The 17,806-nt window shown below is 33.2% G+C and overlaps 1 protein-coding gene across 1 annotated transcript in view; it reads right to left on the bottom strand.

Moving 5' to 3' along the window:
• LOC106461526 (synaptogenesis protein syg-2-like) overlaps positions 1 to 5,213 on the bottom strand; it is a 154,983-nt gene extending 149,770 nt beyond the window's left edge. The window contains exon 1 of the mRNA XM_022388521.1: positions 4,490 to 5,213. Coding sequence (XP_022244229.1) covers positions 4,490 to 4,535 — 46 coding nt within the window. The 5' untranslated portion in view covers positions 4,536 to 5,213. The remainder of the gene's footprint in view (positions 1 to 4,489) is intronic.
• Between the last annotated feature and the right edge of the window lie 12,593 nt (positions 5,214 to 17,806).

The following is a 17,806-nucleotide window of genomic DNA, read 5'->3' as shown; positions in this document are numbered from 1 at the left end:
AAATAAAGATAGATAGCACTGCTTCGCTCTAATTTATCTCTTATAAGGTAAAGATGGATAGCACTGCTTCGCTCTAGTCTATCACTAATAAAATAAAGATAGATAGCACTGCTTCGCTCTAATTTATCTCTTATAAGGTAAAGATGGATAGCACTGCTTCGCTCTAGTCTATCACTAATAAAATAAAGATAGATAGCACTGCTTCGCTCTAATTTATCTCTTATAAGGTAAAGGCAAACAGCCCTCGAGTAGCTTTGCGAGAAATTCAACAAAACAAACTGTTACCATTTAAGAATGTTTATGTCATTGGTAAAAGTCAAAATTAATATAAAAATGCTAACCAATCATATGCAACGTTTAATTTAAGAAGTATGTATGACCAATAACATTAACAAATAAAAATGAGTGTATTATCTTGCAATAATTTGAAATACCCACACACGGGCAAAGGGGCCCTGCCCAATACCGGTATCGAATCCCGGTTTCTAGCGTTGTATGTTCGCAAACAAATTATATTTATGTAGATATGTAACAATAGCTCTAAAATTAACAAACAAATGTTTTATCAATGTCTGTTGTAATAGAACTGAAATTATTGACATGGAAATGAGTTATCTTAAAACACTTTGGAAAATATTGAATCCTGAGTAAGAGGCTTAGTTAACTTATTACATTTATGTTTAATAGATGCTGAGGGTTATAGGGTTCACATTAGTTATGAATTTTTTTGCTATTATCCCCCATTATATTTGTATACCAAAATAAGACTTTCTTTTTTATCGAATGCTGAGGTTCAGTTATCTTACAAACCCCCCATTTTATATACTAGCATAAAATACGCTCCGCTGCGGAATTCTATGGTCCCCTCATGATCCATAGAGGTCTCAATGTACCAGTCAAGCGTCTCCATTATCTAACTACTTCTATAGCTACCCTAATGCGCCAAATCTTTAACTGATTTGTCTGTTGCTATTTCATGAACATATTTCAATTCAACTTTCTTTAAAAGCAAGTAGTTATAATTTAACTTCTCAGATTAGTTTCCTTTCTTCCTGTGTTTTTATTTCATTATCCATCTCTAATTTAGAAATGATAAACTATAGAGAAGGCAGTTAGTTAACACCGCCAGTTCTAGGGCTACTATTTACTAACTAAACATGGGATTCACCATCACCAACGGCCGAAAGGGCGAGCATGTTCGGTGACGGGCTTGAACTCGCGACCCTTAGATTACGAGTCGCGCATCCTAACCACCAGCTCACTATTTGTAGTTCTGCCAATTATTTACCAAGTAGATGTTGAAACTAAGTTTTTTTAAGAAGTGGATGATTTGGTTTTTTAAGGGCAGTTTCATCACAAAAATTAAAACTTTGATCTTTTTTTTTTCATTTTTTAATATATATAAAATAAATCTCGACTTACGTAGGTTACGATTAAGAAACTTACGTAATTACAGTGTAATAAAGTTTGAAAAATACCAAGAAAGAATTAAAATCACCGAAAGAGAAAATTTATTTGGTCAACTTTTCGATCGATGAGGGTCTTTTAGTGAAAATGTTAGTTTAAGAATTAGATGACGAGGAACCCATATTGAGACTAATAATGCCTGTACCTGATGATGACAAAACCTTGTCGAAACGTTGTACATTTGCTGTTACGTTTAACTTACATTAAATAATTTCTTCTTACCCATTCAAGCAGTCTCCAAGCATAATTAGTATAAGAATAAATTTCTCCTATCAACGGCTTTAACTGTTTTGAGATCAGAGTGCGCGCTACGTAGGGATGGCACGGGCGCCCGTATTAAAGCAATACTAAAGTCATCTGGATTTTCTTCTCTACAGATCATGAGAAGCTAGATATGGAGATCTACCCACCATTGTCGCTATATCTCCGGTGTGTATGCCGCTTTGCAGGTGCCCAGAGCATCTCGAAGTCGAAAACCGGCGAATATCCAAAACTGAAAACTCTTATTTTCGTTCATCATCATCTTTCTTCAACAGGCCTAGCATCCACCTAGTTCTAACAGTAACTATAATTTTATCATCATTTGATAGAACAAAACAATCTTCACGATCTTTGACTACCTATCTTACTATATGTATACTTTATAAAGCTTTAGTATACATTCTATAACCTAATAACCCACGTACGCCATCTTATAAAATTATAAACAAATTACTGGCTTCCTTGCTGGCAAAACTAGAATTTACAATCTTAAAATATTACTCTATTGTAAAATAGTCATAAAAGGTGTATTTTAAAGTTAACTAAAGGAAAGTTATAATAATAAAAGCTGATATTCTATTCAAACACCAAGCTTTTGATAGACAAAGTGGGGAAAACAGCAATGTAGGGATTTTATTCTACACGTAAAGTTCATTTTGCTTGATTCCTTTTTCGAGTTCAATAGCCAGTCCTCCATAGCTTTTCTATTTAGCGATATTTTTTCCCAAAAATTTTAATAATAAAAATAGAATTAACTTGGACACTAAAATATTTTTTTGTTATATAATTCTAAACGACTGTTTTAAAATATATTTAGCTATTATCTGATCTAGTAACAACAGAATGGAAATAAAAATAACATTAACGAAGTGATCAGGTGTTGACCAACGAAACTGATTGTAAGTTGTAACACAAGAATATCTGATCATGTTGTTGTCCAGTGAGTGACCTTTGAAAGACAAGGTTGGGAATGAAGATCAGATTAAGTTTGTTTGTTTTGAATTTCGCGCAAAGCTACACGAGGGCTATCTAATTTAACAATGCACGACTAGAGGGAAGGCAGCTAGTCATTACCACCCACCGCCAACTCTTGGGCTACTCTTTTACCAACGAATAGTGGGATTGACCGTCACATTATAACGCCCCCACGGCGAGCATGTTTGGTGGGACTGGGATTCGAACCCGCGACCCGCAGATTGTGAGTCGAGCTCCATAACCACCTTGTCATAACGGGCCATCAGATTAAATGTTTAAATTATTTTTTAAATATTCAGTTAGCCAGTTTTAATGTTGATTTTTTACTATATTTCAAGTATATTTTTTCGTGCGTTCTTATTTCACTCATTTCCAGGTAATGGCGGGCACTGAAAAGTTTCATCTACTTTCAATAAATGAACTCGTAAATGTTATAGAAATATTTGTCACACACCCCCACAAATATAGTTGTATCATACTTTCATACGTGTTTAAACTTTATACAAGTACTGGTATGAAGAATATATTTTAATAAATGTTTCTTTGGACTCGACAAGAACGTGTGTGAATTTTAAACACAAAATTTTCAAATATGCTTTCAAGCGCTCGCAATCTTCTAAAACTCCTAACTGTACTAAGACTATTACTAGGTTTTGTTGACTAAGTTCTTTGTATGTTCTATGAATATTACAAGGTTTGGTTGACTAAGTTCTGTATATGTTCTAAGAATATTACAAGGTTTGGTTGAGTAAGTTCTATATATGTTCTAAGACTATCACTAGGTTTTGTTAACTAAGTTCTATATATGTTTTAAGACTATTACTACATTTGGTTGAGTAAGTTCTATATATGTTCTAAGACTATCACTAGGTTTGGTTGAGTATCCTATATATATATGTTCTAAGAATATTACTACGTTTGGTTGAGTAAGTTCTATATATGTTCTAAGACTATCACTAGGTTTGGTTGAGTAAGTTCTATACAAAAGTTATAAGGTTTCGTGCGAAAGAAATCTACTTCAGTTTCAGACACTGAGTAGAAAAAATTATTTTGCATACGAAATTAAAGGCCATTAAATACGCATATTGCGCCATCTGTATTTTTGATTTAAATATGTTTAACAGCTTCATGTTGCGCCCTCTAGCGTCCAATCTCGGTATTTTCATTAAGCAAGACATAGTGTATCGACTTTTCACGTTTTATGTTTAAATGATAATGTTAATAGAGTAACACAAAGATATTTGCTCCAAAATCTTGTGATTAAAACAGTTTTTGCAATAAAGTAATATACAAAACAGAGTTAATAAAGCCAGTATTTAATAACCAGTCATTTTGAGAAGAAAGGCTATCCATCTCTTTAATCTTTCATAAATGAAGTCAAAATATATACAGAATAGGGTTCGTAAATGTATTCAGAACACTTACAAGTGCCTTGGTGGACTATGGACCTCTATAACGTTTCAATGAAAATACATTTGTATTCCTCGACATGTAAAAAATAGGGAACGTTCTTATATGTTTTATACGTGATACAAATATAAGAAAACATTATTAGAATTTACAAATTATTATTATTGGATTTAATTTTTAACTATATTTCCGTGACTTGTTACATTAAACAAATAAAACTGTCGTATATTTTTCACGTCATAACAATGATAACCCTACCCACTAAATCAAAATGTGTCAAGTAGATATTTTAATTATAATATTTAATATGCAATCAATGTTCTAGAAAGATCTTAACACTCATATTAGCACTTCATAAAAACTTAGTAATTCTTACCTAAAAGAAGGGCAAATACAGTAACAATTCCACCCACTAGCCACATTGTAGTTGGTTACATCCTCCTTCCAACTAGTGTGCTATGGATTCCAGCCAAGCGAGACGTTCCTTTGAAATAAATTTGTCTATCTGTGTTCCTTGCCTGTCAAAAACAGCTTATTCAAAAGTAGTGCCACGAGCTAGTGAAGAATTCCTGAACGCTAAGCCTAATCTAATTGGAACTTCCATTAACATTTCACTTCGTTATTTAAACGTTCTTGCACAGAAAGTCCTAATATTAGGTTATTCAACACAGGCCTTCGATATCATTCTGTCGATCTAAATTGATAATTATTAAATATTTTCCCCCACACGTAAAAAATAAAAACTAATTTGAAATAAATTTATTAAAGCTACGTTTCTAAGTATAGACGCGATTCTTTACGAACATAAATAGAATTGTCATCAAGTTCGAAACTTGGCTTCATAATTACTTTACGCAAGGACAACGTCTGTTCACTTGCCGTCTGCAACCCGTCAGACTAGCGAGTCTGCTAGATCAACCGCTACTATTATTGCACTGTTAACCATCGATCACTTTTCTAGCGCTTACATCGAATGCGCAGACGTCAAGACACGTAGAATAGCTGTTTCGACAATCCTGAGAAGTGCCGAACAAAGTTTTTCATGCGCAGCTAAATACCCGGTTCAGCGATTTGCAGAAAAATTCAATTCGTGTTATTTGATTTTGAGAACGTTTTCCGAAACCTGATATTTCAGTGAATATGCAATTTGATAAGGAGCTTGGTTAAGGAAATGAATCCCAGATTCTTATCTCAAGGAAATTCACCCAGTATAGATCCGGGACTTAATATCTCCGGCGCTTTATTCGCAACTTCTATTGTTTTATCAGATATTCATCCCACCAGTGGAGTGGGAAGAGGGACTTAGAATGTTCTATAATACGGCGCTGCCACATGACTTTTTAATCAATATACAGTTAGATGTAATAGCGGTGATTTTGGTTACCTTCTCTCCCCATAAATAAGTGGATGCCCTCATAGCGCACGTGCTGCCCCCGGGCCTGCATCAAACCGAGCTTCAGTGTTTGCTTTAGTAGAATAATAAATGTGTTTTACTATACTAAATCATTTCCTTAAACATGTTTGCTCACCGATAGGCCTAGTTAAATTATGTTTCCTTTTTGTTCCTTAAACATGTTTGCTCACCGATAGGCCTAGTTAGATTATGTTTCCTTTTCGTTCCTTAAACATGTTTGCTTACCGATAGGCCTAGTTAGATTATGTTGCCTTTTCGTAAGATCCAGTCATAATAATAACAATTAGTAATGTGAATATCGTTTTCGGGATATGCATGGCGGAATGTGTTTTTAAGAGGTTTCTTCAAATAAACATCATATATATGTACTTGTAAGTAGTTGGATTCAAAGGAACACTCTTGGTTTGTTTTTTTCTACTGTTAATATTTACATCCGTGTATATCGACGGCTTATTAAATCTTCTTAACCACAATTTTTTCTTGTTTTGAGATTATCTGATATGAAACTTTCGAATTGAATTGTTCTGAAGCATATTATAGATAAACGATTATCTAGAAATACAAATAATTTTTTTCTTTATAGAAAGACAGGTTTATTGTAGATAAACGATTGTCTAGAAATACAAAGAATTTTTTTCTTTATAGAAAGACAGGTTTATTGTAGATAAACGATTATCTAGAAATACAAATATTTTTCTTATAGAAAGACAGGTTTATTGTAGATAAACGGTTATCTAGAAATACAAAGAATATTTTTTTCTTTATAGAAAGACAGGTTTATTGTAGATAAACGATTATCTAGAAATACAAAGAATTTTTTTCTTTATAGAAAAACAGGTTTATTGCAGATAAACGATTATCTAGAAATACAAATAAATTTTTTTATAGAAAGACAGGTTTATTGTAGGTAAACGATAATCTAGAAATACAAAGAATATTTTTTTTCTTTATAGAAAGACAGGTTTATTGTAGATAAACGGTTATCTAGAAATACAAAGATTTTTTTACTTTATAGAAAGACAGGTTTGGCTTAACCTAATAGCTGACGTGCCGAGTTGCGCATCCATAGGTCCAAGGTTCAAGACATGGTACCGCTAATCATACTCCACACTTTCAGCTGTGGATTTGAAATAAAAGAAAGAAACAATCCCATGATTCGGCTCAAAGAATGGGAGAAATACCTTGTGGCGGCGGGCGTTGTTTTCCTCTGTTCATTAATTCAATACTAAGAACGTCTATATCTGAATCCTAGGGGTCTCTGTCTTGGTCGCTTATACTTCGTACACATAAAATGCCATTCAAGCTAGAAATACACCAAGGAACTTCAAAAACCTCTAGCAAGAATGCATGCTAGAAAGATTAGGCAAAAAAGGATTACAAAACACTGAACTTAAAAGCATATAAGTTTAGCCTCATTAGACTTTATTACCTCGAGAATTGTTACTGACATTTTCAGTCCACTTACATATATATATATACCCAACTGTCGGTACTTTCCGGAGGAAATCCGCACTGCAATAGACAAAATCTATTTCTCCAGGACTGTCTCACTACAAAGATATTAACCATATAATCTGTAATGTATAATTTCATTACAATATCTCAGGAGCCATTAATAAATCTATACAGATTTCTTGAATAATAAATCATATTAGTTTGTCTCAGTAAAATGCGTTGAAAACACACAATCTTTGGTGAATGCTAACTTTGACAATTGGAAACACACAGTCATTGTTTAATAATGATTTTAATAAGTGGAGATTCACCAGTTATTCAATAAACGTAATTAAAATAAATGTTATTTGTTTTTTAAGATAAAAATAATTAGAAATTAAAATATGATTAAACGTTGCATTATAACTAAGGAAATAATTTTATAAGTACTATTTCAAGTGACCATTGTTTTATTTTAAACAATGTTCAATAACAGGTTTTAATTTTAATTATACTTGTTAAAAGATATTGGTATTAGGCCTATTATATTTTTAAATACAAAATTTTTAATATAGTCCCTTAGGGACTTTCAAGAATTCGAATAGTGTATCATTAAGTATGGTAATACTTAATAGTAGGGATCGTGATGAAACAAAATGGCGGCTATAAAAATTGTCCGTATAAAACCACCTGTATAATTAAAAATAACAGGATCATAGTACTGGCTGAGCAAAGATAAAGTTTATTGTACATATATAAAGCCGCCTAAATATGTTTGTTTGTGAAGTAAATCAAAAGTTCACTATTTCAACGACTTTTCATCCAAATAAAACTTTTCCAGATAAGTGTACAGACAAAATTGATGAACATTATCGCTCTAATTTTTTTACATAACTCTTACGTCTGGGGTCCCAAGGATTCCTTTCTTTTATCGAAAATGATACTAGTGTCTTATATATATTGCGAACCGTGGTGTCTGTTCGAGCGTCCGTCTGTCTCCCGATTACGATGGCCGCTTCTCGCGCTGCTTTTGAAAAGCTACATACGCAGGAAAAGCTCAACATTCACATTTGAAATGAAGGAAGAACAAACATGAATAATAAAATTTGGCAAACAAGATTTTCTACACTAAACTGTTAGGAATTAATCACACTATCATTCACATTTCAAAATGTGACGTAATTTAAAGAATAAAAATGTAGATTTACCGTATGTTATTGTTGAGTGGCTCTTAGCATGACTGAAATGTTCAACAATTACTGCTCACAGTGGATGGTATTAATTGTTTGTTTGTTTCGAATTTCGCGCAAAGCTACACTAGGGCTATCTGCGCTAGCCATCCCTAATTTAGCAGTGTAAGACAAGAGGGGAGGCAGGTAGTCATCACCGCCCACCATGACGGGGATTCGAACTCGTGACCCTCAGATTGCTAGTCGAGCGCCCTAATCACCAGGCCATGCCGGGCAACAACATGAAGAAAACATAGATAACCAGAAGAAGAGATGAATTAGATGAAGAGAAAATAGATGTAAATATTCGTGCCGTCAGCGAAGAAAAAGGAGAAATGGTTTCATCAAGACATCGGGGAAATGGAGAGGAGGTATCAGGGAAGGTGGAAAATCAGCATGATGGTTGATTATTGTTGGACATTGAAACGAGATGCTCTAGACCCAATATATAAAGAAAGACAACAACACATAGTTTTGAGACTACAAGACGTAGATTTCACACAAAAAATCGGGATGAATAAAGGATGCATATTCGTTTGACATCAATGTTCGTTTCTATTCTTTGTTAACAAACATAATGATAAAAAAATGATCATTGTGGTGAACGAAATATTAATTTGATCTAAGTAAGAGTTTTTTTTTTCCCGATTTGTAAAAAATCCTTACGCGATTATTTTCGAAATCTGGATAACTGAATTATGGAAAATCCGTTATTAAAACCAAAACAACCTTTATGAAGAACTGTGTAATTGAACCATTGTTAAAAATAACCAATTCACACCACAGGAAAGAAATACTACTCTTTCAGAAAATGCTCGGATTATTGGTTACATGTTTTGCCTTTTGTCACTATAACAATCGTGGCTAATATAATATCGAAATAAAAACAAAGACAGTCAGATATACTGTATGTTACTATGGATATATTTAAGGGTAGAAGTGCGTACTCTTCTAGAATTATCTTATTTAAAGCATTTACGTAATAAGACACGTTGTTTAATGTTTTCGATCTTTGTTCCTCTTGAAGCAGGTGGTGAATATAGACCTTTTCTTTCTTATTGTACTAAGAATAAATTTCAGAAAATTTTTAAATAACCAAAGAAATAAGTCGTTGTAAAGATTTATCATGAACATGCGCAAACAATATGGCAAATTTCCATAACCTATAATTCTTATCCATAACGTGAAATCGGAGCTAGTTATGTTTGGATTTCGATATAATTTAAGATGCTTTGGAAAGTAATGCAGTTGGGACTCTTTTGGAGACTTTGGAACAAGTGATATTCCTTCTGTGTTGTAATATACATAAACTGACTCGCAAAATATCTGCGGTCAAATAAGTATCTTTATTGTAAAAAATACTTATTTACATACACTGTTTTTAGAATAATACAGAAGAATCCTAATTGTGGTCACTGAAATCTATAAGTCTACTTGTCTTAAACCTAACATAATTTAATTTTTTATTAAGTACGCCCTATGTTCGATAAATATATAAATTATCACTAATTTGTATACGTTTTCAGCTTTAATTTAGCTAGGACTAAACTTTACCATAATTAATACTATCAATAGATAAACTTATAATGTTATTCTAGGACCTAACGTTAGACCTTTTTACAAACTTTGATAAGTTTTTGATATGTTGTTGTACAAAATGTCTACTAAATTATATACACGTCCGCCTGTTAATTATATACATGGAAATGAAGTGCGCGTGCATGCGCATTTAGGTAGTAAAGTGTGCGCGCATTTTCAGGACAGACAAAAAAACTGAGTATTATTTACAACAGATATATTGAATGAACAATCCTGAGTAATTCGTCCGGATGATGAAAGTCGCCATCTTATACGAATTGGGGTTCGGAAGGAACAGAAAAATATCTAAACCTATTACACAATTTTTCTACCCATTATTCCCATTAGAGTAAAACAAGAACTTGTTAAAGATATAAGTAACCAGAAAGTCGTTTAAGAATCAGTTGTCGACATAATGTAAACAATTCATTCATATTTCGATGCAAATTAGTAATGATATCTCGATATGTTCGTCAGATATTTTGCAATAAATATTCCCATAAAGTCTATGTAATCCTAACTAATTCGAGGTCACATGTTGTCATCCTTTAAGTAGATTAAATTATGTGGATTATTGAAGGATTTATAGTGGTCTAGATTAATAGGATAAAGATAGTGTGAAGTGGTCATTACGAAAGCTGGAATCAAAACTCGTCACTGCGATACATCGGCATTCTATTATCTTGAATTCGAGAAATATTAGACTTAAGCCTAACGTTAAGCCTTCTTGTGTTCATGAGGTTGGCCTGCGTCATTTATATTGACTTATTACTTACTAAATGAACATGTATTGCTCATTTTAACATTATGTCTGCGGACTTACAACGCTAGAAACCGGGTTTCGATACCCGTGGTGGGCAGAGCACAGATAGCCCTTGTGTAGCTTTGTGCATAATTAAAAACAAACAAAACAAACAAACATTTTAACATATTTATTTGTGTTTGGACAGGAATGGATGATTTTTTTTTATCTGGATGTTGGCTCAAACGAGTCTAGTGGTCAGGTAATTGGACAAGATGCACGAAAGTCTTGAGTACCAGAAATGGTGCTATCAACATTTTTCGCAGTTTAAGCTGCGGTGCGTTGTATGAGTAGCAGTCAATTCCACTATTCAGCTAAGAGTAGCCGCTATTAAAAATTAGGAACGATTGTACCTGAACCACACGAGTCTCTGACCTGATCGTTTAGCCAATATTACAGTACACAAGTATACAATATACAAAAACGTTATTACCATTTACAACTTTTACAGCAAGTAAGATTTGTTTTCAGAACAGGTACGACGTTTCGATCACCAGTGCAATCATTCTCAAGTACAAGCGATCGAAACGCCGTACCTCTTCTAAAAACAAATCTTACTTACTGTCAGAAACTGTACTTAATCAGTAAGCAAACACAAAAGGAAACTATTAGCACACAAATACGTTCGCCCATGTGTATTTACATGATTTCTGAACTGGAAAATGTTAAAGGTATCATCAGAAAGGTACTTCGAACAAACTAAAGATATGGATATTATCGCTATTTTTCGACACTTATTTCATTTACACTCACGTAGGTATTGTTAGGCACTATTATTCCACGGTGTTAGACAACATTATTACACAACGTTTGGCAACATTATTATACAATGACAGCCAGTATTACAAACTAGCTGGAGTATCAGTTCACTGGAAGTTATGTAAATTCACGATTAATGAAAATTTATCTTAAGACATGAAAAGGTGCTTCCTTTATTGTAATTGTAAAAAACGCAAAAACACCCATAAAAGCTGCAAAACACAAAATGTGAAACCGCAAATTTGCATGTACCTCCGCATGGACACAACAAATTTTCATGCCAAATTTGGTAAAGATCCACCCACAGGAGGTGAGGTAGTGGCAAAAACGCACCATAAGAACCGCAAAATGCAAAACTGAAAACTTGTGTGTACCCCCACATGAATGAACCTCCATACAAATTTTGGTGAAGATCCATCCACACCCTGCGAAATAGTTACATGGACAGACAACAGATAGTACTATTATTTTTGTTTGCTTGTTTGTTTGTTTGAAGTTAAGAAAAAAGCTACACAATCGGCTATCTAGTGTTCTATCTTTAGCCTATCAATTACAAATTAGGGACAGCTAATCAGCTATACACAGATAGTCCTTTTTGCAGCATTCCACGAACATTATGAAACACACCAAGCAAACACGCACACAATTTCGTTCCTCCACATATAGTTAAGTTCTCCATTTTAAGGCCAAAACTAATTCGTTCCTCCACATATAGTTAAGTTCTCCATTTTAAGGCCAAAACTAGTTCGTTTCTTAATATATAGTTTAGAGTTTCATTGGAAGGCAAAGATTAATTTGTCTTTAGTTTAGTATTTTTGTTAATTGAAATATTTGCGAACTCATGATCGAAATTAAGTTGATTTCGGTTTCTGCAAAAAAAGTTGTTTTGAAAGTTTCTATCAACTAAATTGCACTTTTAAATTCAATTTTATTCTTTCTGATAGCAAAACTTTATAAATACTGGAAAATTGATTACCCCCATGAAAGACTTGTGTTGTTTCTATTGCCTTACTTTTCTGGCTCGCTGTCTGGTTTTCAAAGATTGGATTTTTTTGTTTCTTAGGTACTGCAAATTGAGATCTATTTATTGACTGACAACAGCTAATAGATTAGCAGAAACTGAAAATACATATGTTAGGCTTAAAGACCGAAATTGTTCATTCAATGAAGACAAACAAAATACTGCGTTTCTTTCTTTCTTTTTACGACCTGAAACGACGTGAAACATTTTTTTCGGGTTTAAAACGATTACAACTCTTCATCACCTTCCAAAACCCAAAATCTCTTATATGTACTTTATAATCAATCTCAGGATGACAATGAAAGAAAAAAAAATATGTTTTGTGAAATTCCAAATGACAGAAAAGATCGCTTTAGTAACGTATTAACTTTTAATATACAGTAATGTGTTTTCTGTCTTAGCCCCCTGTTAATTTGTTTTACGACAATTGTTTTTTTTTTATAATTAGTATTTATGGGGATGATACCGTTTTTGCCTCCTATGACACAAATAGGATATTCCATTAGGGACGTTTGACAACTCCGATATGTTCGCTCTCTCTAGTTATTCGATATGAAATTATTATTGAAATATGTATGTCATCTATTTTCGTTGCGTATTTCATTATATCTCTTACCACAACACATTACAACAGTCAGAATGCGCTATGGATGTAGTCCCAAACCAACATATAGTTTTGTGTGCTTTGGCTATCCTGAGACATCTGAAACCCAGACAAATCGTTCATTTCGCTTTCACGTCCTTCTTTCACAAAATGACAAATTTCAGTGATGAGTCGTTTATATACATTTAGATATTCTAAGAAATTTTCTTCCGCTCTGTTCAAAACCATCTATCAAAGAAATTAATTACATATCGAGATATGTACAAGTTTAAAGACCTCGGTTAATAGATAGAAAAATATTTCAAGTTTTCAGTTGTGGTATTTCTTCAGTCGCACAACAAGTGTTTGTTGTTGAGTTCTTAATAGCTTTGTGTTTTAATTATTTCACAATTAAACATTTGTTTTCAGATTGAAAGTGTGCAAGTGATTTAGAAAATATGAAAAAAACAACAAAAAACTGTGTGAATGTGTGATAAAGCAGACACATAAAAAAATACCTGTTGACAGCTAAGACATTAAAATGGTATGAAATGAAAAATAAAGGTAGAATTCGTAATTTACAATTTTCATTCAGCTTTAATGTTGCTTCAGAAATCCTTTCTCCAAGGAGGCTCAGCAGTGAGTTTAAGGGCTAATAACTCTAGAATTCGAGGTTTGATTCTTACACGATCGGCACAGCATATGCAATTAATAACAAACAAATGTCTGACTGGTCGAATCGCACACACAAACATATTATTTTAACATCGTTTTCTTTTCTGCGTTTTGTTCACGATATTTGAGCGAGTCTTTCATTTAAACTTGGATAATTCTATTTACAAGTTAGTAATAACAACAGTGAACCGGCATACAAAGAGAATTTTAGAAGAACTGTTCATTAGCCAAGAAATCTAATTACACCTAATCTTATGTCATTTTTACTCCTAATTGGTGGGCTTTGTACGGTTAACAATTTGTTTGGGATTTCGTTGAAATTCATTACGTCTTTCATCTGTTATTACTCTTTCTTCTTCGTTGTATCAGTGGTAAATTTACGAACTTACAATGATAAGATACGTAGTTCGATTCCTTGCGATGATGAGATGAGAGACAGTCTAGAAACATCCAAATATACTTAAGAAAGTTATGTGGAAAGTTTGGATCAATAATCATATCTAAAAAGTTTACCTAAAATATTGCATGACTGATAATAAACTTATATAAGGATATCAGTTTGTTTGACACAAAATGAATGATAAAGGAAACGTGAAACTAGTTAGTTTCCAGCGATTTATCTTACGACTGTGAATATTTAAATTGGGCAGTAAAACTTGACTTAGCATTTCAAATACGCCAGTGTCACACGTAAAACATGCATTATGTTTCATACGCAATTAAGCATAGATATCCCATATCAACCTTAGCGTTTCCACTAACTTTAGTGTTTTTTAGTCTGATTAGTGTATTTTAATCTTCGTGAAACATATTCCGCAGTTTATGCAACATAGATGTATGTCATAATCCATCAAGTAAACTTTATAATTAAATCTTCCATCAGCGAAAGTATGAAATTGTCATGAATTAACAAATAAAGCTATAGCTTGATAGTTCGTTTATCGGGAAATGTTTCTGGCATTAATTCACTGGGTTCCCATTGTAATACTCAATATATTTCAGAAACTAGCTAATACACCAAAAATAATATATAAAAACAGAATATATATATATATATTCACATTTCAATTACTTCCACTAATCCTCCATCGTAATGAATATTTAGAACGCTCAAACTGATAAAATGAATTGCGTCACACACGCGAGTGACGTAAACAAGCATTTCAACGCTAGTAAACTGAAATAACTTATTTTCCCTGCGTTGTTACGCAAAGGGAAATAAGTAACAAAAGACCAGTTTGAAAGAAACGAGTTGAAATAAAACATAAGCTGATAATTACTTGTTTGACGCATGCGTTGTCTTTTCACTATGGTCAAGGGCTAAAGAACTGGGTTTGGGTTTGAATTTCGCGAAAAGCTACGCAAGGGCTATCTGCGATAATCGTCCCTAATTTAGCAGTGAGACTTCTGTAACAGCAGTTGTGTCAGCTTCAAGCGGTTTACACACATCTGCAGTAAACGAGTTATTGTATGATAAATTTTCAAGTACTCGGAGAGAAACATTTATCTTACATGATTATACAATAGGACACTCGACTGATTAGCTGCCTGGCACTGAATTTAAGTTGTTGTTGTTTTTTTGAACTACCTTCACAAAACAGTTTTGCTATTGGAGCTTTTTGTTTCATTTCAGTTGAGATTATAAAAATCTTGGAATATTTTAAATGTAACTAATCTGAGGAAGGTTTCAGCTAAAGAGGCCAATCACAAAAAAGTTGTTGATGAAAATTGATGAGATTAATAATATGATGACAAACTATTGATGACTTAGAAAAGCTTGTCACTTTTTTTCACGTGCTCTCAAAGCATTGATCCAGAGAGATTTCTTCTTTCTGTTTGGATTATCGTTTGTTTTTTCCCTGTTCATTTGAAGATCTTGGGAATATGGTTTTTATTACAGTCTAAAAAGTTGAACAAGCCTGGTCTCGAGATTTGAAACTTTGCAAATATACATTTGCTAGAAAATTCGAAACATAATTTATTCTTGACTTATGCTGTAAGGTTTAGAATTGGTAAAATTTACATGAAAGGTGAGAAAATACAATATAATACACATACACAAACAGGACGTGGCCTAGTGGCTTGCATGTCCGGAAAGTGAATCTAATGATCCATGGTTCGCGTCTCGTTATCGTTGGTACCATAGATGCGTCATAAGAGTATGATTAAACCCTACTATTCGGTCAGATAATAGTAGCTCAAGAGCTGACGATGGATGCTGTTGACTAGCTGTGTTCTCTCTTTAGCCTATCAATTACAAATTAGGGACAGCTAATCAGCTATACACAGATAGTCCTTTTTGCAGCATTCCACAAACATTATGAAACACACCAAGCAAACACGCACACAAATTTAGTTTTGGCCTTAAAATGGAGATCTTAACTATGTGTGGAGGAACGAATTAGTTTTGGCCTTAAAATGGAGAACTTAACTACATGTGGATTAAGTTCTCCATTTTAAGGCCAAAACTAATTCGTTCCATATAGTTAAGATCTCCATTTTAAGGCCAAAACTAATTCGTTCCTCTACACGTATAGTTAAGTTCTCCATTTTAAGGCCAAAACTAATTCGTTCCTCTACACGTATAGATGTGGAGGAACGAATTAGTTTTGGACTTGAAATGAAGAACTTAACTATATGTAGAGAAATGTTTGTTTGGTTTTCTATTAAATATCGTTACAGGTTATTTAGCTTTGTATTAGGTCAATATATTGGAAACGAAAGATTCGATAAACCGTTATTAGTAACAAACGCCATGAAATACTTCTTAATATTCCAGAAATGTCGATTGTTTTTGTGACCGGTGTTGAATAATAGAAGATCAATAAATTATTACTCCTGAATACCCTTTTGTTATTCTCTGTCTTGAGCAACAAAATTACTAGAACGGCTCATTTCTTCTATTACACCGGTTTACATTGTGAAATAAACTTACTACTGTTGTTATATATATATATTACTTTTTGAGTGAGTTTGAACTATTGTCCTTTGTTTATTAAATCTGCCAAGCTCGTGTTTTTTCGCAATACACTGTTCTAGAAACAGTTAATATTTTTTGTTGAAAAAATAAACGCGAAGGAAACTTGTTGTTAAATGTTAAGTCCTATAAATGTTGGAGGTATCCCACACTCCACAAACTTTTAAAATAAACAGTTAACAGTGGCCAAACGTTGATTTTAAATATTTTTTTCTCTCCCATTTTAGCTTTTTTTTTTCTTTATTTCAAAATTTTGTTAAATCTTGTTTAATCATTACAAAACTAAGGGATGAGTTTATTTGTGCTGCAAGACAAAATTAACTTTATATAGATATTGATTTGTTTATTCTAAAATGTGGTTTAGTTCTAAGCTACACATGTGGCACTACCCTAGTCGTCCCTAACTTTGAATTGATAGATTACAGGGGAGGGAAGGTCAACAAAATCCCACAATCACCTCTATAGTTACTTGTCCTTAACCGAATAGTGAAGTTTGACCGTTGTCCTTAGTGCACTCACGACTATAAAATTTGGTGGCGTTTATATGAAACAGGATGAGAACCATGAACTCCGATTCATATTCCGTGCAGGTAACCATTGGGCTACACCGACCCACGACGTTAAATACATTTTACATATAAACATTTAAGAAATATGCAATACACATCAAAAGTTTACAATGAAGGCTTATTTGTTTGAAGTTAAGCACAATGCTACACAATGGGCTCTCTATGCTCTGCCTACAACGAGTATCGAAACCCGGTTTCTAGTGTTGCATGTCCGCTACAATGAAGGACACCTACTTTTCTAAAGTTATTTCAAAATAAGTGAAAATTCTTCATTCCCTATCAGAAGATGAAAATACACACATTAAATACTTTATCAAATGCTTAGCACATTCACGTGTTCGTTGCATAAAATCAAAACAGTTATTTTGCCTGAACTGATTATACTATATGCACACTGAAAACAGAAACTATAACGCGTTGGAATAACAACAAAATCCCAGGATTTACAACCGACAAAATATAAATATTACTATTGTCGATGTATTTCAAATTAGGTATCACGGATAGTAGTGCACAACATGAACACCTGAAGTTAATTAAAGTTTCTTTCAACCTATTTGTGTGTAGTGAAACCCGGAAAACAGACACTTGTGGAGTTGAACACGACAAAGACCTAAAGGCACATATTTCACTGGATTTTACAATTTCTAGC

Source organism: Limulus polyphemus, unplaced genomic scaffold (genome assembly GCF_000517525.1).
Source record: "Limulus polyphemus unplaced genomic scaffold, Limulus_polyphemus-2.1.2 Scaffold979, whole genome shotgun sequence".
In the NCBI taxonomy this organism is placed as follows: Eukaryota; Metazoa; Arthropoda; class Merostomata; order Xiphosura; family Limulidae; genus Limulus; species Limulus polyphemus.
This window is presented reverse-complemented; position numbering and strand designations above follow the sequence as displayed.